At 41.0% G+C, this 27,933-nt stretch overlaps 1 protein-coding gene across 1 annotated transcript in view; it reads left to right on the forward strand.

The window, feature by feature from the left end:
• Positions 1–27,933, forward strand: part of Yeats2 (YEATS domain containing 2) — a 91,841-nt gene that overhangs the window by 56,340 nt on the left and 7,568 nt on the right. Inside the window, exons 16-27 of the mRNA XM_090342871.1 lie at positions 113–371; positions 3,967–4,128; positions 4,931–5,103; positions 6,096–6,254; positions 11,841–12,017; positions 14,487–14,670; positions 17,815–17,943; positions 18,606–18,704; positions 23,625–23,727; positions 24,412–24,485; positions 25,396–25,475; positions 26,904–27,105. Of these exons, the coding sequence (XP_090198997.1) occupies positions 113–371; positions 3,967–4,128; positions 4,931–5,103; positions 6,096–6,254; positions 11,841–12,017; positions 14,487–14,670; positions 17,815–17,943; positions 18,606–18,704; positions 23,625–23,727; positions 24,412–24,485; positions 25,396–25,475; positions 26,904–27,105 (1,801 nt within the window). The remainder of the gene's footprint in view (positions 1–112; positions 372–3,966; positions 4,129–4,930; positions 5,104–6,095; positions 6,255–11,840; positions 12,018–14,486; positions 14,671–17,814; positions 17,944–18,605; positions 18,705–23,624; positions 23,728–24,411; positions 24,486–25,395; positions 25,476–26,903; positions 27,106–27,933) is intronic.

Raw genomic sequence — 27,933 nt, forward strand, 5'->3', positions numbered from 1 at the left:
GAATTAGACTCTAAGTGTTCTTTCCAGGCCTTTGCCTGGTACTTTGTTTCAGAGCTCTCAGAGGTACTGTGGGAAGCAACTCTGCCAAACTTTTCCTTTGTGTTTTGAACAGGTTGTTGGGGTTCCTGTTGGGTCTGCTTTACCTTCAACAGTAAAGCAGGCTGTGGCAATCAGTGGTAGCCAAATCCTTGTAGCCAAGGCCAGCTCTTCTGTTGCCAAAGCAGTTGGTCCAAAGCAAGTAGTGACCCAAGGAGTCGCCAAAGCCATTGTGAGTGGAGGTGGAGGAACCATCGTTGCTCAGCCAGTGCAGACCTTAACCAAGGCTCAGGTCACTGCCACTGGCCCTCAGAAGAGCGGATCCCAAGGCTCAGGTAACTGATCCTAACTGGAGACCATTTTAGAAGCATCTCTGCCAGAATTTGCTATGCTAATCTTATTTGGTATTTGGTTTAGACTAGGGCGGCCTAATCTGTTATTGCTGTCAGAGTATACAGAAATATTCTCTTTTGGGGGCAGGGAGTTTGGCCTAAGTGGTTCAATTGGTAGAGTGCTAGCCTTGAGAAAGCTCAAGGACATTGCCTAGGCCCTGAGTTAAAGCACCAGAACTGGCAAAAAAAAAAAATTTCTCTTTTGTGGAACATTTCAATAGAAATTTATTAGTAGTTTGCTTTATACTTCATTATAAACATTCTTGGGGCCAGGAGTTTTGCCTAGTGGTAGAATGAAGACCAGGGATCGATTCCTTGGTACCATATAGATAGAAAAAGCTGGAAGTGGTGCTGTGGCTCAAGTGATAGGGTTCTGGCCTTGAGAAAACCCAAGGACAGTGCTCAGACCCTGAGCCCTGAGCCAAGCCCAGGACTGGCAAAAAAAAAAAAAAAAAAGAATAAACCTCATCTGTCTTCATCCCCCGTTGGGTTGTATTTCAGATTTAAATCCTGGTTATGAGCATTTACCACCAACATTCTAACATGCTTGATTTGTTTTTGTTGTTGGTTTGTTTGTTTTTGTCAGTCATGGGGCTTAAACTCTGGGCCTTGGCGCTGTACCTGAGCTTTTCAGTTCAAGGCTACTGCCCTACCACTTGAGCCACAGTGCCACTTTTGGTTTTCTAGTGGCTAATTGGAGATAAGAGTCTTACAGCCTAGAATGGTTTTAAACTGCACTCCTCAGATTTCAGGCTCCTCAGTAGCTAGGGTTACAGGTGTTAGCCACTGTGCCCGGCATTATTTGAGTTTTCTAGCAAAACTTTGAACCATTTGAATATATTTTAGCCCATATTGTGTTGTTTCTTTGATAGCCTGAAAGAAATACCTTAAGATATTGGGTATTTATTTTGAAGGTCTAAAAGAGGCTAAAGAATTGTTACAGTGAGTTGGAGGGGATAGAAATAGTAAATATCCAAAACAGATTTCAAAAGTGGTCAAATGGGCCCAGGAATGTGGCCTAGTGGTAGAGTGCTTGCCTTGCATACATGAAGCCCTGGGTTCAATTTCTTGGTACCATATACACAGAAAAAGTCAGAAGTGGTACTGTCACCCAAGTGGTGGAATGCTATTTATAAAAAAGTTTAAGGGGGGCCAGGAGTTTGGCCTAGTGGTAGAGTGCTTGCCTAGCATGCAGGAAGACCCGGGTTAGATTCCTCAGTACCATATACATAGCAAAAAGCCGGAAATGGTGCTGAGGCTCAAGTGGTAGAGTGCTAGCCTTGAGAAAGTCCAAGGACAGTGCTCAAGCCCTGAGCCCTAGCCCGGGACTGGCAAAAAAAAAAAAAGTTTAAGGATAATGCCCAGGCCCTGAGTTCAAGCTCCAGGACTTGGCAACAAAAAAAGAAGTGGTCAAACCCTGGTGGTGGTCTAGTCCATGTCATGGTATTCAATGTATATCTGTGATATACAAACCTTTAGCTTAATTTTGATTATGTTCTAAAAACTAAGTGCCAGTGATTGTATATAGAGATTCCCTTCTTGAACACTTGTTTGTTAAACATGTCATTTGAAATATGATGTAAAAATCAATGTTAATAATTTTTTTTTTTTTTTTTTTTTTTTTGCCAGTCCTGGGCTTGGGCTCAGGGCCTGAGCACTTCCTTGGACAGTGTCAAGGCTAGCACTCTACCACTTGAGCCTCAGCACCACTTCCGGTTTTTTTCTATGTATGTGGTACGGAGGAATTGAACCCGGGTCTTCGTGCATGCTAGACAAGCACTCAACCACTAGGCCAAACTCCCGGCCCCTAATAAATTCTTTAATTTAAAAAAAAAAAAGGAAAAAAAATAAGTGCATGAAGAAATGGAGCTGTGACTTAAAGTGGTATAGCACTAGCCTTGAATGAAAGATCTCAGGGAAAGCATTCAGGTTCTGTGTTCAAGCCCTCCAACTGACCAAACACACACACACATACACACGCGAGCATACACATATGCACTAGAGCTGGGCATGGTGGAACATATTTATAATCTCAGCACTTGGAAAGCAAAGCCTGAGGATTGGGAGTTCAGGGTTAATCTAGATTACATATTGAGATTGTATCTCCAAAAAGAAACCCCTAAGAACTAGGAGCTCATGACCATAAAGCTTCTTTGGAAGCTGAGATGCAGGGTTTGAAACCAGCCTGGGTGGAAAAGTGTATGAGACACTTAGCCTGCACAAAGCAGGTGTGGCTGATGTGCTAAGATACCACCCTTGAGGGGCCGGGAGTTTGGCCTAGTGGTTAAAGTGCTTGCCTAGCATGCATGAAGACCCGGGTTCGATTCCTCGGTACCACATACATAGAAAAAAGCCGGAAGTGGTGCTGAGGCTCAAGTGGTAGAGCTCTAGCCTTGAGAAAGTCCAAGGACAGTGCTCAGGCCCTGAGCTCAAGCCCAGGACTGGCAAAAAAAAAAAAAAAAAGATACCACCCTTGAGCTAAAAGGCCAAACCAGAATATAAGGCCCTAAGTTTACCCTCCAGTACTAGTACACACAGACACATGACTTTAAAATATATATATATATATATATATATATATATATTTATGATGAGATAGTTTAGGAGAAATTTTCTCTGGAAATCGAATAGCTGAGAAGCTAGAGAATAAATGTAGTTTTGACACTGACAAATTCTTAATAGGAGAGCAAAACCTAATTAGGAATTGGTATTTGGGTATGAGAATGATTCCATAATGTATGTGCCATTTGAGCATTTCTAAGTTCTTAGAAAGTAGGGAAACATTAGAAATCTTGTTTGTTAGAAGTCTTGTTTTAAGTCAGTAAATTTAGTTCCTTTTTTTTTTGTGCCAGTCCTGGGTGTTGAACTCGTGGCCTAGGTGTTATTCCCAAGTTTTTGTACTCAAGGCTAGCACTTTACCACTTAAGCCATAGCTCTTTCAGCTGTTTTAGTGTTTAATTGGAGATGAGAGTTTCATACACTTTTCTGCTCAGGCTGGTTTTAAATCATGATCCTTAGATCTCAACCTCCTGAGTAGCTAGGATTACCACCATGAGTTACCAGTGCCAGGCTGGACATTCTTGCTGGACATTGACTAATAGAACTTTAAATGGGGGTAGTAATTGTATTCATCCATACGTGTTATCATGTCACTGATTATGAAAGTCATGGTATTTTCTGAAGATAAAAAGTTAATAAATACAATGAAGATCTGATGATACAACTTAAGTGCTAATGTATACTTAGTGTGCCAATGTCTAGTAATGGTAATAACACCTATGACATACAGGTGTAAACTAGAATTGTTCTTAGCAAAACTGACTCAACGATTAGCCTACTTATGTGCAAGATAAATTACTTTGTAGGATTGTTCTGGTATGGAAGATATTTTTTAATTAGCAAGCTATTTAAAAAGCACCTGGGAACAACCTAAGTTGTTTTAAATAAGTGTTTTACTCTATGTTTTAATTTTAGAATGTTGCTGATAGGTCTAGTTATCTAACAGGCTTTCTTCTTCCTCCTCCCTCCACCATTTTAGTGATGGCAACACTGCAGCTACCAGCCACAAATTTGGCCAACTTGGCAAATTTACCTCCAGGCACTAAACTCTACCTTACCACGAACAGCAAGAACCCTTCAGGAAAAGGAAAACTGCTATTGATTCCCCAAGGAGCCATCCTTCGAGCAACCAACAATGCTAGTTAGTCCATCATTAAATCCTTTGGGCCTTGGGTCTCTAGGCGTGTTCATCTGTGGCTGAAGGGAAGTCCTTAACTGCCCTAGGAACTATTCCTATCATTCTTTTTGGTGATATAATTGCTTTTTCCCAGGAAGATTTGCCCAGAGTAAGTCCCTGGTAGCTCATTCCTATAGTCCTGTCTACTCAAGAGGTTGAGATTGTAGAATCACTGTTTGAAACCAGCCTAGGCAGGGAAGTCCATGATTCGCTTATCTTCAGTTAATCACCACTAATTGAACATCCATAATCTAAACACTTGAAATCTCAAATGCTCTAAAATTCAACACTTTTTAATGTCTTTTAGCACATAAAGAATTTGTATTTTAGATATACTGAATAGTACCCAACCTGTAACTAGATTTCAGTCCTATCTTTAGGAAATTCTTTATTTCCCTCCAATTGGTAGGGTTTGAACTCAAGTCCGGGCACTGTCCCTGAGCTCTTTTGCTCAGGGCTATCACTCTACCACTTTGAGCTACAGCTCCGCTTCTAGAAAGTTTTTGAGTGGTTAATTAGAGATGAATCTCATGTGGACTCTTCTGCACAGGCTGGCTTTGAACTTTAATCCTCAGATCTCTGCCTCCTGAGTAGCTAGGATTATAGGCTAGAGCCACTAGCACTCAGTAGGCAGTTCTTATTGTCATAGTTAACAGAGTAAGAGGTGGAGAAAAATAGTATTACAAAAAGTCTGTCTAGGCTTGTCTGCTTTTCCCGTATAGATTTTTGTACTTCCCATGATTGCTGTCACTCACTACATTTGTAGATCTTCAATCCAGCTCAGTTGCCAGCAGCAGTGGCAGTACAGGAGGAGGAGGAGGAGGAGGAGTTGGAAGCAGCAGTGGTGGTGGAGCAGGAGGAACCCAGAGTACCACCAGCCCTGGAGGAATCTCCCAGCACCTGACTTACACCTCCTACATCTTAAAGCAAACTCCTCAGGTCTGATCACTTGTGCTTAATTTTACAAACCTTTGACTTGTCTTGACAGTTACATCTAATTATGATTGACTTATTTTTATTTACCACTTTGAGATCAGGGATCTGCACTAACATTTTAGCCATGTTAGACGTCTGTATTAGGTATGAGGGATGAAGAAATAGGTTTAGAAAATTCTTAATATATACTGTTGTGCCCAAAATTCGGGGTCCCCAAAGATCACCAAGGAGCTGAATTCGAAGTCTATTGCAGCTCGAGCCTGGACTCACAACTGACACTGGCACAGCGTGTCTGAGTTGAGAGCCCCGACCCTCCTGTCAGCAGGGTTTGTATACAAAGTCAGGTCTTGGGGGTTTCCTGCCGAGTTACTACATGATTGGTTCAAATCACGATCTTATTGACTATAGGCACGAGTTTAAAAAATACAATGCTCTCTTACACCTGAGGCTCTGATGTTTGTCACCTGGTAAAAGCATTATTAAAATGGAATGAATTTAAAATGGCTTCACTGTGGTTAGGGCCCTACAATACAAGATCTCCTTATTAAGCTAATAGTAGGGATAGAGTTTAAGTCCATCTTCTTGCCCCAAAGGGGGATTTCTGCTCTATTAATTTTAATTTGCTATTCAAAGGACATAACCAAAGAGAAATCAAACTGTGTTGAAGTTAGGTTGGGTATAATAGAACAGATTCCTGCCATTCTCAAAAGTCTTTGCTCTCTAGGTCTTCTTGCAGCAGATGGATAGTTACTATCTGAATGGTTGAATTCAGTTTTGAGAACTAGATTGCAAAACTAAAGTTTATACCATATTGGTCTAACTACTATTCAAAGTTGGAGAAGTGGGGATACTTCTAACTTACTGATACTCTTCAGTTATTGTGACTCAATTTTAGAATGGAGGCGAGAACATTAATTTGGTACCTAATGATTTAAAGAACGGAGCAGTGCGTTGAATTCAACAAATTCTTGTTTCTTTTTTCTTTACGTAATAAGGGGACTTTTTTAGTTGGCCAGCCATCACCCCAGACGTCTGGAAAACAATTGGCTACAGGGTCAGTGGTCCAAGGTACCCTGGGAGTCAGCACATCTTCTGCACCGGGACAACAGACATTGAAAGTCATCTCTGGACAGAAAACCACTTTGTTCACTCAGGTAAGTGCACACTTGTATATTCCTAATGTGCTGTGATGTATAACTCTTTTTCTTTGGTCAGTTGGGGGCTTGAATTCGGGGTCTCGGCATTGTCTCTGAGCTCAAGGCTACTGTCCTACCCCTTGAGCCACAGTGCCACCACTTCCGGGTTTCTAGGGGATAATTGGAGATAAGAGTCTTGCAGACTTTTGTGCTCAAGCTGGCTTTGAACAATAATCCTTAGATCTCAGCCTCCTGAGTAGCTAGGATTACAGGCGTGAGACACCGTGCCTGGCTTTGTGTATCTCTTATCTATAATATTATTAGTTTCTCTGTTTATACAATCTCCAAAAAGTTCTAAGGAAGTTTACACATGTCTGTAATCCTAGGTACTCTGGAGGATGAGATCTTGAGGATCACATTTTGAAGCCAGCAGAAAAGACCCCATGAGACTTTTTTTTTTTTTTTTTTTGCCAGTACTAGGGCTTGAACTCAGGGTCTGGACACTGTCCTTCGGCTTTTTCAAGGCTAACACTCTACCACTTGAGCTACAGCACCACTTCCGTCCCCCACCCAGACTCTTATCTACAATTAACAACTAAAAAACTGGAAGTGGTGCTGTGGTTCAAATGGTAGAGCAATAGCCTTTAGTACAGAGAGGCTCAGGGCCCACACCCTGAGTTCAAACCCCACAACTGACAAAAAAAAAAAAAAGGAAATATGTGCTGCTCATTTTGGCAGCACATATACTAAAATTGAAATGATATTTGCAAGGATGACATACAAATTCATGAAGCACTTCATATTTAAATGAATAAATAATAAATCATGGTCAAAAGTAAAATAAGGGGCTGGGTCTTTGGCCTAATGGTAGAGTGCTTGCCTAGCATGCATGAAGACCTGAGTTCGATTCCTTGATACCACATACATAGAAAAAAAAGCTGGAAGTGGTGCTGAGGCTCAAGTAGAAGAACTCTAGCCTTAAAAAAGTCCAAGTAGTAGAGCTCTAGCCTTAAGAAAGTCCAAAGAGGGCTGGGAGTTTGGCTTAGTGGTTAAAGTGCTTGCCTAGCATGCATGAAGACCCGGGTTCGATTCCTCGGTACCACATATAGAAAAAAAAGCCGGAAGTGGTGCTGAGGCTCAAGTGGTAGAGCTCTAGCCTTGAGAAAGTCCAAGGACAGTGCTCCAGCCCTGAGCTCAAGCCCAGGACTGGCAAAAAAAAAAAAAGAAAGTCCAAAGACAGTGCTCAGGCCCTGAGCTCAAGCCAAGGACTGCCCCCCCCCCCAAAAAAAAAAATTAAATTTTCAAGTTTGGAGAAATCGTAAGAATGAGAACATTCTTGCTCGGGTACACAAATAGTACACTCATGTATACAGTTAATAAAGTGAAATATAAGTTTAATAACGAAAGCAAAACACTTGGCCAGGAGTGTGGTCTAATGTGACAGACAGTGCTTGTCTAGCATGCACTATACCCTGGGTTCAATTCCTCTGTACCACATACACAGAAAACGCCATAAATGGTGCTGTGGTTAAAGTGGTAGAGCACTAGTCTTGGAACAAAAGTGCTCAGGGACAGTCCCCAGTCTCTTGAGTTTAAGCCCCAAGACTGGCAAAAAATAAAATCACACTATTTGTGAGAAAGATTTAAGAAAATAACATTTCCTTAGAGGAAACAAAGATTCCTTGATAGTACATTTTTTTTCTCCGTGTGTGTGTGTGTGTGTGTGTGTGTGTGTGTGTGTAACTGTGCACACATGCCTCAGCATACTGAGCTTTATGCTCTTGGTTGGCTTTTTTGCTCAAGTCTGGTGCTGTACCACTTCAGTCACACCTCCCTGTGGTTTGTTTTTTTTTTCAGACTTTTCTCTAGATAGGATCTCTTAGATTTGATACTCAAATTTCAGACTCCTGAGTAGATAGGATTATACCCAGCTTGATTGTAAAATTTTTCTAAAATTTACCTGAAACCAAATATGTTTTAATGTTATTTCAGCCACAATATCCATACAGTTAGTGCTGTAATGCTTGCTGAGGGGTTTAGAAAAATATATGTCTATAACTGTTTTTTTTTTGGCCTGAGCACTGTCTCTGAACTTCATTGGCTCAAGGCTAACACCATACCACCTGAGCCACAGGGCTTCATACATAGTAGTCCACTAAACCTAAACCACATTCCCAGCCCATCTATACATTCTTTAGAATAAAGAATGATGTCATCAGAGAGAAATGATGAAATTTTGACTAGGCAAGGGACATCATGATCTGTAGGAAGATACTGAAGGTAGATCTCCAAGTCTTTTTCTTTAATGTTTACTTCATTTTTAAAATTGGCATACATTAATAATAGGGAGTTTCATTATGGTAGTTAGAATATGTGGTATAAAGAGAGCAGGTTCATTCCCTCTAGGATATTCTTGTTCCTCCTCATTCTCCTTTCCCTTTTCAAACACTGTTCAGTGCATTTCTCATGTTGCCTTTGATTGTATATGTGTCTGCATGTGTGTGTAACCTACTTCAGTTTTCCTCACCCATCAGAATCGTTTTCTTTCTTTTCACTGATCCCATTGCACAACAATTTTCTTTTACATTCATATCTTATTATGTCTCATCAACAAATAAGTAAGAACGTAACAGTATTTGGTTCTTTGAGATTGTCTTATCCACTTTATCCACTCAGCATGACGATGTATAGTTCCATCCTCCTCTCCCCCCCACAGGTTTGGGGCTTGAACTATAGGGCTGGGCACTGTCCCTGAGCTGCTTTTGCTCAAGGCCAGCTAGTGCTCTGCCAGTTGAGCCAAAGAGCCATTTCCAGCTTTTTTTGAGTAATTTATTGACAGTAGTAATCTCAAGGACTTTCTTGACCCCGCTGACTTCAAACCACTATCCTTACATCTCAGCCTTGTGAGTTGCTAAGATTACAGATGTAAGCCATGGCACCTGGCTAGTTCCATCCATTTTCCTAAAGCTGACATCATTTTATTTTTCCTTATGGCAAGGTAATACTATGTTTTTTTCCTTTCACTATTCTTTGGGCCCTTCTGCTCAACACACAAATTAGCTATAGTTAACAGAACTACAGTAAATATGGGTATGCAGATATCTTGTATATTGATTTAATCAACATTCCTTCAGATGTATGCCCAAGAATGATATTACAGAGTCATAACATAGATCTATTTTTAGTATTTTGAGGCACCTCCATACTGTATTTTCACTATGGAAATAGAGATTTCTGGAATTTTATACTAGTTTACATTCTACTAGCAGTGTGTGAAGATTTATTTTCCCCATTTCCTCACCAGCATTTGTTATTGTTTGCTTTTTTTGTTTGTTTGCTTTTGATTGCCTTTCTGGCTGGGGTGAAATGGAATCTTGCTGTAATTTTAATTTGTATTTCCTTTATTGCTAAGAAGGTTGAATGTTTACTAATTGGTTTATTTGGATTCTTTTCGCTGTTCAATTTTTTGGGGCTCTTTGTCTACTTTGACTACTAGTCTTTTATTAATTGAGTAGCTGTAGAAGATTTCCTCCCTTTTTGTGGGTTCTTGATTCTAGTCATTGTTTCTTTTGAAATTCAGAATTAAAAATTAAAGAAATTAAGGGGCCAGGAGATTTCCCTAGAGGTAGAGTGGTTGCCTAGCATGCATGAAGACCCAGATTCGATTCCTCGGTACCATATACATAGGGGTAAAAGCCGGAAGTGGTGCTGTGGCTCAAGTGGTAGAGCTCTGGCCTTGAGAAAGCTCAAGGTCAGTGCTCAGGCCCTCAGTTCAAGCCCCAGGATTGGCCAAAAAAAAACAAAAAGACACAATTGTTTTTGTCTATTCTTGTTGACAATTACCTGGGTAATTGGAATCCTGTGCCTGGATTTTCTAGCATCCCTCTCTATGCTTTCTTGTAATGGTTCAGAATTTCAGATGTTACTTTTAAAGCTTCTATCCAATTGGATGTACAGAGTGAGATGGGTCTAGTTTCAGTCTTCTGCCTGGAGATTGTCATTTCCCCAGCACCATTTGCTGAAGAGGCCATCTTTTTTTCAGTGTATGGTTTTGGCTCCTTTGTCAAAGATCAGATGGTTTTAGCTGTATGGCTTTATTTCTCATCTTTCTATTCTGTCCTGTTGGTTTTTGTTCTTAGTTCTTCCAAGGATGACACTGAGAGTGTGATGGGCATTGCTTCAAATTTGTGCGTTGCTTTCATTAGCGTAGCTATTTTCATAGTATTAATTCTAGCAATACATGAACATGAGAGGGATTCCATCTTCTGGTGTCTTCAGTCCCTTTCTTCAAAATTTTACAGTCTGTGTTACAGAGTCTTTTACCTCCTTGTTTTGAATCTATACTAGGTTTTGAGGGGTTGGGTTTTGTTTTTGTTTTTTTTCCCCCTCTTTGTGCTGGGATCAAACCTAGGGTGTTGGACCTGCTAGGCAAGTGCTATATGGTTGAGCTGTATTTTCAGTCTATCACTATTACTTTAGGATTCTTAGTTAACTAGCAGTGACCTTGATACAGTCTTAATTACATCTCTGTGATAGAACTAAATCTGCCCTTTATAGTTAATGAAAAGAATGACTAATGAATGACATAAATAAGTACATGTGCCTTCTGCCATCTGCCACATATTACACTCTGAGAAACTGAAAAATGACATCTGCTTATGATGGGCATTTAATTTAAGGCACTTTGCTTTGTTTAGTTCAGTACTCCCAAAGCTTTCTGTTTTTGTGGAACTCAGTCGCGCTTATTTCATGCTATCATAGTAGAACCAAGGAATTGAAACAGTGACTCTGCAAAACCAAAAATGTGTACTTACTCTGTTTATAAATAAAACTTTTACTGAGATTTTATGGGAGGTGATAGAGGCAGTACTTTACTGAATGAGTTTCAACTGTTTATTAGGTAGTTCTGCAAAGAGATTTCAATTACATAAGTCAGGTTATGAGTACAATGCAGCTTGGTCAGTATCACCCCTTCCATCATTCTCCTCCCTTCCACCTCCCATCCCTACCCTCAAATTATATAGTTTAGATTTTATGCAGTGTGGATTGAATAAAATAACTACATTTGCTTACCCTTTCTCCCCATTTTTATTGACTTCGATTATTTTGAAAATAGATGGCTTGGTATCTTTGAAGATGCTGCTACTAGGTAGAATATTGCAGATACATTCATTTATTCTGAATCAATAGTAGGTCAAAGGTAAAGAATTTAGGCTTGTTGGGAATACACAAAAACATTTCATGATCTGTTTTATTCCTTGTTATGTACTGACAATTGTATGTACTTTTTTTTTTTTTTTTTTTTGGTCAGTTGAGGGGCTTGAACTCTGGGCCTGGACATTGTTCCTGAACTTTTCAGTTCAAGGTTACCACCCTATCCCTTGAGCCACAGTGCCACTTTCAGTTTTCTGGTGGTTAATTAGAGATAAGAGTCTCACAGACTTCAATGCCTGGGCTGGCTTTGAACTGTGATCCTAAGATCTCAGCCTTCTGAGTAGCTAGAATTATAGATATTAGCCACCACACCAGGCTGTATGTATTTCACATATAGTTAAGAACTAAATTGTGAGCTATTATTACTTCTAATCCATTTTGTCTTTTCAGGCAGCCCCTGCTGGGCAGGCATCTCTAATGAAGATATCTGATAGCACCTTGAAGACTGTGCCATCGACTTCACAACTCTCAAAACCTGGAACCACAATGCTGCGAGTTGCAGGAGGGGTTATCACCACTGCCACGTCCCCAGCTGTGGCCCTCTCAGCAAACAGTCCTGCTCAACAGGTGAGATTTAGCATGCAAGTAGAAAGTCATCGTGAAACAGAAAAGCAGGATGAATTGCAGAAGCTGTTCAGCAGGTCAGGTATACCCATGAGTCTTTAAAAACTGAAACCAGCCTAGTGCTGGTGGCTCACACCTGTAATCCTAACTACTCGGGAGGTTGAGATCTGAGAATCGCAGTTCAAAGCCAGCCCTGGAAAAAAGTCTGTGAGACTCTTTATCTCCAATTAACCACCAGAAAACCAGAAATAGTGCTGTGGCTCAGTGGTAAAGTGATAGCCTTGAGCTGAAGAGCTCAGGCCTAAAGTTCAAGCCCCACAATGGACCAAAAAAAAGAAAAGAAAAAATTTCCATTGACAGTACAACCATCCAGCAATTTTTAAGATACTCATAGATACGCACAACTCTGATCATTGTTATTCAACCCAGAAGGTTTCCTGTGTCCCAGAAGAAAACTTATTAATAGTCATCCCCAGTCCTGGAGGACCACTATTCTTTCTTCATAGATTTCCCTTTTTTTAAGACATTTCATACAAATGTAGTCCTATAACATGCATCCTTCTGAGTCTGACATCTTTTGCTTAGAATATTTTCAGTGTTGGTCCATGTTGATAGAATACATCAGTGGTCCATTCATTTTTATAGGTAAATAGTGTTCATTAGGTTTTATGGATGTACTACAATTTGTCTTACCAATTGTTGCACATCTGGATTGCTTTCTACTTTTTGGCCAGTAGAAATAATGCTACAATGAACATTTATGTACTTAATTTTTTTGTACAAACATATAATTTCATTCTTGTTATCTGTATATTAGCAGTATAGATGGCTCATGTGGTAACTTGTATTTAGTATTTTGAGAAACTGGAAACATATATATATAAAACTGGATCAGTACTGGGTTTCTTTTTTGCCAGTCTTAGGGCTTGAACTCAGGGCATGCTAGCCTTAAGCACAGAGAGGCTCAGAGGCAGCCCAGTGTTTATATATATAAACATATATATATATTTTCCCCTCATTGCTAAGTATTGAACAGAGGGTCTCACACATGCTATGCAATTACTTTACCATTGAGCTGCATGTCGACCTAGTCCCCAAGGTCAAAAAATTTGAAACTGTTTTCTTCTTTCTGACATTTAGTTTCATTAATAGTTTCTCCCCCCCATCCCTTTCCCTCTCCCTATCCCTCTCTCCTTCTCCCTCCCTCTCTCCTTCTCCTTCCCTCCCCCCCTTTTTCTTTTTGTAGTGGGGACTAAACTGTGGGCCTGGGTGGTGTTCCTGAGCTCTTCAGCTCAAGGCTAGTGCTCTACCACTTGAGCCACAGTACCACTTTCAGCTTTTTCTGCGTATGTGGTACCAAGGAATTGAACCCAGAGCTTTGTGCATGCTAGGCAAGCACTCTACCACTAGACTAAACTCCTGGCCCCCAGTTTCATTAAGTTTAACACCATTTTGAATTTGCTTTTCACTAAGATTTTTTTTTGGGGGGGGGGCGGTTATGGTACTTGAACTCTGGTCCTGGGCACTGTCCCGGAGCTCTTCAGCTCAAAGCTAGCACTCTATCACTTGAGCCACAGCACCACTTCCTTGAATTTGCGTTTGCATATGGTGTGAGGTAGGGACCACGCTTCATTCTTTCACGTATCAATATCTATTTTGCCCAGCAACATTTTTTTTTATTGTAATATACCACCTTTTATTATTACTATTTTGTTTGTGCTGAGGCTTGAACTCAGGATATTGTCTCATTGCCCAGCAACATTTATTGAAGCTTCTCTTTTGATTTGACCTGTATGATCTGACTCCTTGCTAACTGCCCCATTCCACTTTGCCGCTCCTTAGCATACCACATTTTTTCTTTCTTTAGGCTTTCTGCATGTCAAAAAACACTTTCATTTTTCCCTCTCTATACCTTGAATCTTGAAAGGTCTTGTCAAGTGGCATTATCTTTTCTCTACTACCCCCATTTGTAGGACATCTGAGAGGCAGACACGGTAACTTCACTCTGCCTCTGGACGTACCATATGACACCGGTGACGGTCTCCTTGATGGCATTAATTGATTGCCCACCAAGTAGCAGATGTCTCCAGAGTGATATACTAGATTTTAAAACATTTAGACTTTGTAGACAATTGTTTGTAACAAAGCTCATTTTTCCATTGTTTCATTCTGAAAATATGCCCTCCTACTTTTTTGACATCAAAGTAGCCTTTTATTAAGTGGAGTGATGGGTGATGAATGATTTTAATGTGGTAACCCTACAACACTCCTTCATTTTCCTGGTCTATGAAAGTGTAGAAAACACTGAATTAGAAAGCCCCCCCTTTTTTTTTCAAATGGCTTTGCATTTAATAGGTATTAGCTGATAGCTGATAGTTCATATTTACTGAGTGCGTTATGGCAGTCGCTGCTTGAAGGAAGTTACACTGCTGTCATCTTCATTTCTTCATTTCTGGCGATGTGGATGAACAGTCTGAAGGAACAGCCCCAGGTTCATCATCTACTATTGGTTCTGTAATGAAAACGGTTGGGCAACCCCAAGTGTGTGTGAGCCAGGCCACCATGGGAACCTGCAAGACTGCGACCCCCACTGTCGTCAGTGCCACATCCCTGGTGTCCACACCAAGCCCCATCTCTGGGAAAGCCACAGTATCAGGTCAGACCATGGTATTCTTTCTCTGTTTCTCTCATTGGGATAGAATGTTTTTGCAAAGTCTTAATACCTTACAGAGTACATTATTAAGCCAGTTAATCCTGAAATGTTTTCCAAATAATGGTTAAGTAAAACATTTTTATTTGAAAATCTGTGTATAAAGTTTTTAAGTTTTAGACTTAAATTTACCATTTAAAAATGGTACATTGTAAATAAACCCAACTACTTAAGAGATGAAAGTTGGAGAACCAGGTTCCAGCCAGCCTGGGCAAAGTTATCTTGAGATCCTATATGAAAACAAACTAAAAACAATAGGGATATGTCTCAAGTGAAAGAGTACTTGCCTAGCATGTGCTAAGAACTAAAAGCATAAAGCCCTTAGTTCTTTTGTTGGTACTAAAGAAAGAAAACAATGAAACATGCAAATAAATATGATCAGCTATTCAGAGTCCTTTGGAACTCTGAAATATATTCACCATTTTCATTATTGATTTATTGATTTATTGATTTATTTTGGTGTGTGCTAGTCCTGGGACTTGAACCCAGAGCATGTGCACTCTCCATAGCACCATTTCCAGCCTTTTCTCTGTATGTAGTACCAAGGAATTGAACCCAGGTCTTCATGCATACTAGGCAAGCACTCTACAACTAGGCCACACTCCTGGCTTAATTATTTTTTATAATGTAATTTTGGGAAGAATTTTAGTGATCAGTTTTGAATTGAACTCTGTAAAACATGGAATATATTTGTTTTTCTTTCAGAGTATATTATGTATGACAATGTATGACATCTTTCTGCTGAGCTAAATGACGCCAGAAATCTTAGCGGAGAGTACCATAAATCCTGAAGCTTTTGTGTAGTTGCCTTCCTTCAGTTTCTTGGCTAAGAAATAAAGTTGATAATAATACCCACCAGTGGAGGTTTCAAGGAGTGGTATAAGTTTGTAGAACCCCATCTGACTTATGGTAGTTGTTGCATAAATAATAGCTGCCATAGTTATCCCCAATGGCACCTGTTTTTGTTGTTATGAGTTCCTGGTTCTTCATTTATAATTCTAAAGTCCAAAGAACTGTGAGCACCAAAACTTTTATTTTTCATAATTTTAGGGCAAAAGTTTGCCTCCACTAACAGCCTGTTCATACTACTTAATGTAAATATGTGTCAGATGCTCAATTAGGTTGATATAACAAATAGCTTTGCCTCTCTAACTTGAGAGAGCACCAGCCGTGAGTGAAAAAGCCAAATGAGGCTATGAGGCCCTGAGTTCAATTCCCTGTACCAGCACAAAAGAAAGGGAGGGAGGGAAGAGGTTTGTGACAGAAAGTAAATATGTTGCTGTATATTCCTTTGGATCAACAGAGAAAAGTATCAGAGCATACAGAATACCAAGCACAAGTGCCTCAAAGACTTGTACCTAGGAGATTGGTGGTGGTAGTGGGCCCTTGAGCCATAAAAGTGGATGAACCAAGGCCTGCAGTATGCATATTATTATTATTATTATTATTATTATTATTATTATTATTATTATTTTGCCAGTCCTGGGGCTTGAACTCAGCCTGAGCCGAGTCCTTGGGATTTCTCAAGGCTACCACTTGAGCCATAGCACCACTTCTGGCTTTTTCTACATAGGTGATACTGAGAAATCGAACCTGGGTCTTCCTGCATGCTAGGCAATCTACCACTAGGCCAAACTCCCGGCCCCACTTTATTTTTTTAATGTTGAATTGTTTTGAAAAAAGGACCAGTGGGTAAAAATGGATGATGCTGGAAAGTAGAGGAAAACAGGAAGGTGAACCAAAGTCAACAGATTTTATAGTTATAAGCTTTTTTCCTTTTTACTTTCACTGCCCAGCATATAATTGGTAAAAATAAGAATTTTAAAAGTACAAAAAAAAATGTTGTACTTAGTCTCAGTAAGTATTTGAATGAACATACCTCTATTCTGAAGAAAGATTTTCCTGTTCATTGAAGGCCTCATTCTGGAATGTATACAAACGAGCAATTTCTTTCAGGGGTTTTGTTTTGAGGTTTCTGTAGACTCCGTTGCTATTTTCAGTGGTGGTTACCACATTTGTGTGGTTTATATCTACTGTGCTTTCATGTTAAAGACCCTTTACCACGATTTTTCCTATCCTAACATAGTTCCCTAATGCATGAGATCATAGATAACCTTTACAATAAGAGAGGATTACTCTAGGGCTGGGAGTTTGGCCTAGTGGTAGAGTGCTTGCCTAGCATGCACGAAGACCCGGGTTTGATTCCTTAGTACCACATACATAGAAAAAAAGCCAGAAATGGTGCTGAGGCTCAAGTGGTAGAGCTCTCATCTTGAGAAAATCCAATCCAAGGACAGTGTTCAGGCCCTGAGCTCAAGCCCAGGACTGGCCAAAAAAAAAAAAAAAAGAGAGAGAGAGAGAGAGGATTACTCTAAAAAATGATAAAGGTATCTGATGTTTGAAAAATAAGGGCTACACAAAGATAGGAAGTTAAGAGATGCACATATTTAAGTAGAAATATATGGAAGGTCTGTGTGGAAAAGATATAGGTAGATGGGAACCAGCCTTGTAATGGGTACACTGAAATCTGAAGCTAATTCAGGAGCCAGTGACAATTTTCTACATCAGAATATAAAACCTTTTATCCATTACGAAACAAATTGACATAGGAAACAAACAAGGAAAAGACCATCTTCAAAAATGCTAATCCTGATTTTTCCTGTAAAGGACTGGTGATATTTCCTACTTTTCTTTTCTGTTTTGTTATGTTTTTGTTCTGAGTCATGTTTTGGTAGCTCAGGGTGGTCTCAAATTCAAAATCCTCATACCTTTGCCTTCCAAATGCTGGGCATACAGCTGTGCACCTCATACCTATCCTTTTCTTTTTATTACTCTCGCATTTGCAAAGATTTCTGTATTTTATGATTGTGGAATAAGGACACTAATAATAAATCATCATGTCGTGTCAGTGTTTCATTGTGAAATCTGCACCTTCTGTTTTTCTCCTGATCCCGGCTTTTTATTTAGTGAAAGAATAAATGTCTTGGGAATTTCATCCTAGGAGAAAATTGGCATGAGTGATGAAGAGGGTAAGAAACTTGAAAGAAACATCTCATCTAAGGTTTGGCCTTATCTTCTAACTTATTTTAGGATTGTTAAAGATTCACTCTAGTCAGTCCAATCCCCAGCAGGCTGTCCTGACAATTCCCAGCCAGCTGAAGCCTCTCAGCGTAAGCACCTCTGGCGGTGTACAGACTATACTGATGCCTGTAAATAAAGGTATGTTCTATACTGTGGTCCTGTCACATAGATCCATCTTATAAAAAGTCAGAATCTACTGGTTGGTAATGACTTTGCCACTGAAGCCTGCCTTTAGCTGTTGAGGCCTGTCCTGCCACCTTGGACTCTAAAAACTTAAAACCAAAGCTTAAGGTGGCTCACACCTATATCCTGTCTCCTTAAGAGGCTGAGATCAGAGGATTACAGTTCAAAACCAGGAAAGTCTGTGAGACTCTTTATCTCCAATTGACCACCAAAATGCCTGAAGTCAAGCTGTGCTTGAAGTGGTTAAGTATTAGCCTTGAGCAAAAAAATACTCAGGCCTCCCCTGACTTCAAGCTCCAGGACCAGGATGAGGGGGCAGGGGGAGAGAAAACTTAAGCCATCATTGGCTTCTAAATAGCTGGAATAATTCTAAAATTGAGTTGAAAAGGAAAATTTGAGAACATTTCTGAGAATTTAGGTTAATTGGATTTTAATTTTCTTAGTTTACTGATCATTTACTCTGGTATAAATAATAGCCCAGCTTATTTAGTTACCTTACCCTTCCTATGGCCCTGAGATTGTACTGTTAATATAATGTGCAACTAGCATGTGGGAGTTAGATCATCTTCATTAAAAAGAATTTTGGTCTCTATATCTTTCCCTTTTTTGCCCTTTAGTAGTTCAGTCATTTTCTACCAGCAAGTCACCTACCATTGTGCCTATAGCTGCCCCAACTCCAGCTGTTCCCATCTCTGCTCCAGCAGCTGTTACAAAAGGTATGTAAGATCTCATGGTATTTTTATCCTTAAGTTTTCCTGTGAGATGTTGCTATAATTGTAGTCCTTTGAATTTTTTCAGTTTCTGAGTCATTTAGCAAATAAAGACAATTAGGAAATACAGAAACAGAATTTATAAGCAGGTTGAAGAGAGTTGCAGAAGACAGCAAGCCATGATTGATCTGGAAATGATTGCTGAAATGTTGTGGTCATTAGGATTGTCAGTGCAGAATGTGATGTGGGGAATGGATTGTGAGCTGAACTGTGCAAAGAGTGGAGTCTTTAACCTGTGGACAGGGCAAGGGAAATACCAGATTAAGGGAACAGTAAAGAGACTCCAGGCTTGTCTGGGGAATAAATTAATTTAGGGATTAACTGGGAAGTATGGTTATGGTAAAGAAGCATTAGGCAAGAACTGGACTGTGGCAAACAGGTCAGGGAGGTATTCCTGGCCCAAACTAGAATAATATACAATAGCACCCTGGATAAAAGCAATATATTTGCCAACTGTAATACATCTACCATGTGTTCAGGTATATGTGTGTGGCCAGGGAGGGCTATTTGATGTGTGTAGGTGTAGTTCTTTTCCAGTACTTTAGCATAGCCATTATAACCATTTTGGAGTTGAAACAAATTTAGAGGTACTAATCCAAAAGACTAGGAAGCAGTAAAGTTGGACTTTGAATTATATTTGTCCACAACGATTTCCAGTTACTTTTCAGGTATCTGGGATCTCAGAAAGGAGTGTTAGGAAGAGGTGATCAGTGTGTACCTAAGTGCTTATCTTAAAGGATCATAGAAAGCAAGAGTTTGGCTGATAGTCTGCTGTGCATTTTTCTTAAGTGAAGCTCAATTGCATGGCCTTCCCCATTCATCTATATATTATATTTCTTTTCCAACCACAGTCAGGTTCCTACCTAAGCTATTTACTGACCAGCGTACCTAGCTGGCACCTAGGGAAACAGCCAACACTTGCATTTTGAAAGAATTGATGTCAGTCTGTATTTGAACTTCCCAATAGGAACTGTCATGGGCCTGCAGATTGTGGATTTATTTAATTTTGGATTAGGCCAGAGCATTTGTGTTAGATTTTTGTTGAAATAAGATGATATATAGTGAAATGCATGCCATTTGATGAAATATCAATGACCTGTGCTCTGCTTAATTTCCACTATTTGGATTTCTGTTACCAGAACTTTATTGAAATAAAAGCAGAAAGCATGTAAATTCATTTGTGTCTAGTTTTATTTGTTCAGCATAATGTTTTTGAAATTCTTCAATGTTTCTGAGTAGGAGCCTGTAATGGAGGCGTATCCTTTTAAGTTCTCTTTTCTCCTGTTAAAGGACATAGGAATTGTTCCCAATTTGTGGTCTATTGGTATAAACTTTAGAGACTATATGTTCATTTCTTTCAAAGAAGAGCTGCCACAATATGAAAATGCTATTTTTATATGTCTGCAGTTGTTTAAGTGCCAGCTAAAGTGACTAAACCTGAGCCCATAGATTTGTCTGAGCTCTTTCTAGGGGCTCCCCCCCCCTTTTTTTTTTTTAATTTGTTTTGTTTTTGTACCGGTTCTGGATCTTGAAAGGGCAAGTACAAAAGGTAACTAGAACTTGCCTATCTGCTAATGGAACTATAAATGGAGAGCACTTTGGAAACAAATTTGATAGTTTCTAGTTTAATATCCAAGCCTGGTGCTGGTGGTTCACGCCTGCAATCCTAGCTACTCAGGAGGCTGAGATCTGAGGATCGCAATTGAAAGCCAACCTGGGAGTGAAAATCTGTGCAACTTTTCAATTAACCACCAGAAAACCGGAAGTGGCACTGTGGCTCAAGTGGTAGAGTGCTGGCTTTGAGCTGAAGAGCTCAGGGACAGTACCCAGGCCAGAGTTCAAACCCCATAACCGACAAAAACAACAAAAAACCCCCAATAATATCCACCTTTGTTTCAGCTACTCCACTTGTAAGAACAGAACACATAGTGTACCAGAAGACATGCAAGAGTGTTCATTGCATTATTCCTTCTAACAGCTAACATGGTGCATATAATCATGTATGGACAGTATGATTCTAGTACTTGTTTCAGAATAGGTAAAAGGTGGCATCTTTGTCTTTGTCAGGGAGTACCTGCCAGAGCCCAGCAAGCAATTGAGTAGTAGATATATGAATGCATAGATTTATGTCTCACTTACAGACTTCTATTATATACAGAGTTACTTACTGCTAGTACACAGTCAGATGAGATTGTTGGGGGAAGAGAGTGGAGTCTGGAAACTGGTGCAGGACATTAAGTGTGTTACGCTTTTTGGCAGTACTAGGAATTGAACTTGATCCTTGCAACTTGTTAGGCAGGTGGTCTAACATTTGAGCCATGCTTTGGTCCTGCTTTGTGATGGTTATTTTGTAGATGGAATCTTGAGGAGTTTTTTTGTTGATTTGTTCTTGCCTGAGCTGTCTTCAAACTTTGCTCTGCCTTTCGAGTGTCTAGGATTATACGTGTAAGTGCACCTGGCTCACTAGTTCTTTTTAAGATAGTGTGTCTTTTCCTGACCTGTGCCTGCACCACAAATGTGTTTTAGGCTTCCTTGTAGTTGCATGCACTCTCATTCAGCTTACTGCATTGTACTGGAACCCCCAAGGGTTTTCTGCTCTGGCTGGTCTAGAACCATAATACTCCCGTTCTCAGCTTCCCAGGTAGTTAAGGTTATAAGTATGAGGCACAGGTGCCTTGGCCCAACATGGTTTTTATCAAGGAAGAACACTGAAGGAAAGGGATGAATATATGTCTAAAACATTGTTGTCTTCTCTCAGTAGGTTTAGTGCAAGTAAATTGGAATCCCTTACACAAAATGCTTGAGACTAAAAGTGATTTCAAATTTGAATTTTGGATACAGTATTTGCATGTATATAATGAAATGACTTGGGGATAGAATTAAACATTGAATTGTTTTGTGCTTCATGTGTATCTTATAAACATACCATGAGGATGATTTTATATAATATTTTGCTTATTTTTATTGGTATACATTAGTTGTACAAAGAGGATTCATTATTAGATTTTCACACATGATTTTACACAATTTTGGGGGAGGTCTGAAATCAGGACTCATACTTGGTATTTGCTTCCGCTCATTGACTGGAACTTTATCACTTGCCACATTTCCAACCCTGCACAAATTTTTTTTTTTTTTTTTTTGGCCTCTTTTTCTTTCTGGCCCCGCTCGCTCCGGCCCTGCTCGCTCTGGCCCGGCTAGGCCCCCCCTTTCTAGCTCAGGCCCCGCTCGCTCCGGCCCGGCTAGGCCCCCTTTCTAGCTCCGGCCCCGCTCGCTCCGGCCCCGCTCGCTCCGGCCCGGCTAGGTCCTCTTTCTAGCTCAGGCCCCGCTCGCTCCGGCCCCGCTCGCTCCGGCCCCGCTCGCTCCGGCCCGGCCCTGCTCCTGGCTTGCTCTGGCCCCGCTCGCTCCGGCCCGGCCAGCTGTCGCTTGCTCCTGGCTCTGCTCGCTCCGGCCCCTTCTCGCTCTGGCCTCGCTCGCTCCGGCCTCGCTGGCTCTGGCTCGGCTCGCTCCCGCACGCTCCGGTCCTGCTCGCTCCGGCCCGCTCGCTCCGGCCACCACTCGGTTGGGCTCTGTTCACTTCAGCTCAGCTCGCTTCTTTCGCTCTCTGTCGCCGTCGCAGTCTTGTCTCTGCCACTTTTCCGGTTTGGTTGTGTCTCGTCTCTGCCACTTCCGGCTTGGTTGTGTATGTGGGATACCGAGGAATTGAACCCGGGTCTTTGTGCATGCTAGGCAAGCACTTTAACCGCTAGGCCAAACTCCCGGGCCCCAAATTTTTTTTTTTTGCTAGTCCTGAGCTTGAACTCAGGGCTTGAGCACTGTCCTTGGACTTGGACTTTCTCAAGGCTAGCACTCTACCACGTGAGCCTCAGCACCACTTCCAGCTTTTTGCTATGTATGTGGGTTACTGAGGAATCGAACCCAGGTCTTTGTGCATGCTAGGCAAGCACTCTACCACTAGGCCAAACTCCTGCCTCCCTGCACAAAAATTTTTAATAATTTTGTTACATGGAATTTTTTGCTTATAACATCGTATGGGAGCTAAACAGTTTTGGATGTTGGAGCATTTTCTATATTAGATTTTCAAAGTAAGAATGCTCAAGTAATATTGAAAGCCTGTTGTGTAGCAGACTGATTTTGGGGTTTTTTTTTTTTGGTGGAGGGGGGCAGTCCTGGGGTTTGAACTCAGGGTCTGCATACTATCCTTGGGCTTTCTTAAGGCTAGAGTCCTACCGCTTGAGCCAAGCACTCAGCACTTTTGGCTTTTTCTATGTATGTGGTACCAAGGAATCAAACCCAGGGCCTTTGTGCATGCTAGACAAGCCCATGATTTTTGCTTTTTGTTTTGTGTCTCTGAACATGTTGGAATAATGCTGAAAGTCAATAAACTTAACTGGAATAAGTGGTGTCAGAAGGTTTTTGTATTAGCAATCAGAACAACTGGCATTATAAATTTTATTGCCATTATAAGTTTTAATGTGGTATTGTTCTGTTCAGTGGTAAGAGGGATCTACAGTAATGTGGATGGCCCTCTTAAGAAATTCATAAAAGCCTACGAAAGGAATAATAGAGGGTTAGTGATATCAAAATATATTGTGCCTATGTATAAAACAATAAAAATTGTAAAAATGCATTTTATGGCCTTGTCTTGAGCTTGGAGTTGCTCCCTCTGAGACTCAAGCTAACAGTTCTTCCTTGTGTCCTGACTGTGGTGACAGAAGCCATCCCAGTCTCCTGGCTGTGTCCCTGTCACAGCTGGAGTGGCAGTTTCCTCACTGAGCATCAGTGGAAGAACTTTGTTTCCATCTGCATGTGTCCTTCCCCTGCTGCTAAGCCCTGACAGATCTCTTTGTTGCTTTTCCCTTGTAGTAAAAACTGAACCAGAAACTCCTGGGCCAACCTGCCTCTCACAGGAGGGTCAGACAGCAGTGAAAACAGAAGAAAGCTCTGAGCTGGGAAGCTATGTCATTAAGTAATTATTCCAGTCCTTCCTAATTTTACTTTGGTCATGCCTGTGATGGTGAGGAGGTGAGCTTCTTGAGGGATGATTGGTCCCTCAAGATCATTAGGGGCAGCAGTTTGTTTGTGGCCTTGGAAGCCTCAGGTGGGATTCCAGAACTCTTCATTTGAGCTTGTCAACGTAAACTCGTGGTAAACCTTAGCATTCACCAGGATTCAGGTGTTCACATTTGGTGACTGGTATTTACACAGCTGCCTTTTTCTCTCAAGTGCTTCCTGAGGTTTCTTAATGTCCATGTCAGGACCATATGCTGTGAAATGTCTGCAGCTTCTGGGGACAGTAGAAACTTGGCCACTTTAAGTTAACATGACAGATGGATGCATCACCTGTAATAACCCTACCATAGGCACTTGTATGATAGAACTTTTCTAATCCCTTTGCAATAGATTGTTTCTGTTTAACTTTAAAATATAAGTAAAATGTAAATATGTGTATTGCCAAAATCTATTTTGGATAATTTTTAAACATACAACACTTTTTATAAAGAAGGCTCTGTTAGAAGGGAAGATGGGTTCATACTTTGGTTTTAAATTCAAATGCACTCAGAAAGGGGAATTATACTCATAAATGTATGTGTCTGTGTGGTTAGAAACTGTTATGTGTACTTCCTGCTTTACTTTCTGTCATACTTCTCAGGATAGACCATTTGGAGACTATCCAGCAACTCTTAACAGCAGTAGTAAAGAAGATTCCACTTATCACTGCAAAAAGTAAGGCAATTTTCTGAATATATAAGTGCATTTTTGAAGTTGTGAACTCCTTGGAGTATTGTGTCAACTGAAACTACCTAGTATTGTAAATTAACACTGATGGACGGTTATGAGGGTTTTGATAAGTATGTACTCATTTCAAGGGCCTTAGGCATTACAATATTTTGGCCATCTACTTTTTGTCGTGTTCGATCTATAGAAGGATGTTTCTGCATTAAAGTTTTGTATATAAACTACAAGTTATTTTTCTAACTAAAATTGCATTATTTTTTATACTTAATAATATGGAATATGAAATTAGCATTTGCCCACAGTGTGCCAGACTCACTTACCATCTTGTTAATCAGTCTTGTGTAATAGGCATCATCTCCAGTTCACAGTGAGAATCTAGCAGAGTTAAGCACGGTTAAGCTGTGGCAAGGCAGAATACAGTCCCAGTTTTTTGGGATCCAAAGAAAAATGTGCTGCCCCACTATCTGTTAGCAAGATTGAATGATCTGCACTGTAGCCACAGTTGTCCTGACTGAGGGAACAGCCCTATTGGGTGTGTTTACTAGAGGGTGATTTGATTTCACAGAATCCTCTAGGGGGGCAAGAGGTAGACCGTCCTGCCGTGTGCATTGGGCTAGACCCAACACAGACTACTCTGCTTATGTAGTCCCATTATTTCATCAGCTGCTTAGCAGTATCAAAGAAATCAGTTTCACAAGGAAGATGTTGTTTTGAGTACATGGGAATGGGATGCCTTCTCTTTGAAGGAGAAAACCTGTGTGTGCTGTACCTGAACTCATCACGCAAGGAAGACACATTGAGAAAGAGGTCTGGGACATGGCAGTCTTTCCTGCAAATGAGGTTTGGTCTGACTGTAACAGTTTTCCTTATTCGGAATGTACGGGTTTGTGCTTTCTAGGTGAAGATGCCAGCTGTTTTTCCGCGAAGTCTGTGGAACAGTATTATGGCTGGAATATTGGGAAAAGGAGAGCTGCTGAGGTATGCTGTCTATGTCTGGGCCACTGCTGAGAGCCAGTTGAGGAAGAAGAACTGAAACATACATAAATTCTACCTGTTTTGAAACAGTGATCAAATTTGCAGGGTATTGTATTAGGTTGTATGGTGGTAAAATGTTTCCCTCAGTTAGAAACCTCATTCTTCAAAAACATGTAGCTAGCCTTTGAAAACTCCACCCTCTTTTCCTGTATTGGTAGAAGACCTCTGACAATTTCTAAGAATTTGAATTTCAATACTTCGAATGTGAGGGTTTTCAATTTCCACACAAATGAATTTGAGGTTGTTTTGTTTGGGGGAGGGTTTGTGTTTTTTGGGGGGGAGGGGGCAGTCCTGGGGCTCGAACTCAGGGCGTAGGCACTGTTGTTGAGCATCTTTTGCTCATGGCTAACAGTCTACCAATTGAGCCATAGTGATACTTCTGGCTTTTTCTGTTTATGTCATATTGAGGAATCAAACCCAGGACTTCATGTGTGCTAGGCAAGCACTCTACCAGTAAGCCACATTCCCAGCCCTTGAGTTGTTGATTTCTTCCCCCAATCCTGGGGCTTGAACTCAGAGCCTGGGCACCGTCTCTGAGCCTCTTTGTGCTCAAAGCTAGCGCTCTACCACTTGAGCCACTGTACCACTTCCAGTTTTTTCTGAGTAGTTTACTGGAGATAAAAGTCTTAAGAACTGGGCTGGGAGTTTGGCCTAGTGGTTAAAGTGCTTGCCTAGCGTGCATGAAGACCCGGGTTCGATTCCTTGGTACCACATACATAGAAAAAAGCCGGAAGTGGTGCTGAGGCTCAAGTGGTAGAGCTCTAGCCTTGAGAAAGTCCAAGGACATTGCTCAGGCCCTGAGTTCAAGCCCAGGACTGGCAAAAAAAAAAAAAGTCTTAAGAACTTTCCAGCCCTAGCTGGCTTGGAAGCATGATACTCAGATGCTAACCTCCTGAGAAGGTAGGATTACAGGCATAAGCCACCAGTGCCAGCTTGAGTTTTCTAAATGCTAAAAGCATTGTGGCAACTACCTTGCCAGATCCATGGAAGCTATAAGAAGAGGAAGGTGGAATGTTTCGGGAGCAATAAGAGGTTTCTGTGCTTGATTTGGAAAAGAAAGGGTTGAGAAATCACAGGTAAAGAGCCTTAAATGCCAAGCCAGTAGTTTCTGTTGTATCTTAGAATTAGGAACCTGATAGAAGTTAAACTCAGGGCCTCTTGATCTCACAGAGCTGGCCTTCCACTTGAGCCATACCTATACTTCCAGCTTTTTGCTGGTTAACTGGAAATAAGAATCTCCCAGGATTAATCTTCCAGGATTATCGTTGTAAGCCACCATTGCCCAGCAGCATGTAGTTTTTATATTATGCGGTTGCTTCAATACACAACTTAAGTTGCAGGATTTAATGATAGTTCAATTTGGCTTTTTAGTGGCAAAGAGCAATGACAATGAGAAAAGTGTTACAAGAAATACTGGAGAAGAATTCAAGATTTCACCACTTGACTCCCCTTAAAACCAAGCATATTGCGCACTGGTGTCGCTGCCATGGCTATACCCCGCCAGATCCTGAGAGCCTGAGGAACGACGGGGACTCCATTGAGGATGTGCTCACCCAGATCGACAGCGAGCCAGGTAGGCCAGCAAGCTGCCATAGAGAACTAGAGCCTTCACTGACCTCTCCCCATGACATTCCAACTACCCAGTCCCCTCCAGAACTGTTGTATCCTAGTATTTTGAGTGCTAGTCTCTAGCAAAGAATATTTAGTTCTTGCTGTCTGGTAGGCACACACCGTTCATTTGAGCATCATTATTCTCCAAGACATCTAGCCCGAGTCCTTTTCTCTCATAGAAGTAACTTCCTCTTCCGCTGTGAACTTAGGAACTTCCTGTCTCCGTGAAGATGGGGCCTGTGTCTTACCTTTTATTTTTTCTACAAACCTGGCTAGAAAATCTGTTAGCTAGCCTTGGAATCACAAGGAACAGCTAGTAACATTGCAGGTAAAATGAGAACACAGACAACTGCTGGAGATGGGCAGAGTAGGTAGAAAATGTGTTTAAGGTGACATCCAACTTCTCTCTAAAGAATAAGCTCTACCATCGAGGCTGAGGGAGCCTGGAGGTCAGAAGAGGAGTGTTGGCCTTCTGAGAGGCCTATGCAGGAACCCTTTCCTTTCTCTGATTTCTTGCAGTACTTAATTCAGTACCTGAGTGTCTGTCTGGCTTCTGGATCTAAGTTACCAGACCACCAGAGGCTGTACTAGTTGCCATCAGACTCTGCTAAAGCTCTGGAAAACTCTAGTTACACATGTTGAGACTTCTGTCAACAGGCCTGGTTGACTCAGAGACTGTCAGTAAGACAAATTCACCAGTGCCCTGCACCATCTTGCAGATTGCTGTGAACCCATCTTGTGCTTGGGGCTGGACCTCGTCTCGGGCAGTGGCTCCTTGTATATCTGTGCT

The sequence above is a fragment of the Megascapheus bottae genome, chromosome 1 (assembly GCF_031878675.1).
Source record: "Megascapheus bottae isolate mThoBot1 chromosome 1, mThoBot2.hap1, whole genome shotgun sequence".
NCBI classification, from domain to species: domain Eukaryota; kingdom Metazoa; phylum Chordata; class Mammalia; order Rodentia; family Geomyidae; genus Megascapheus; species Megascapheus bottae.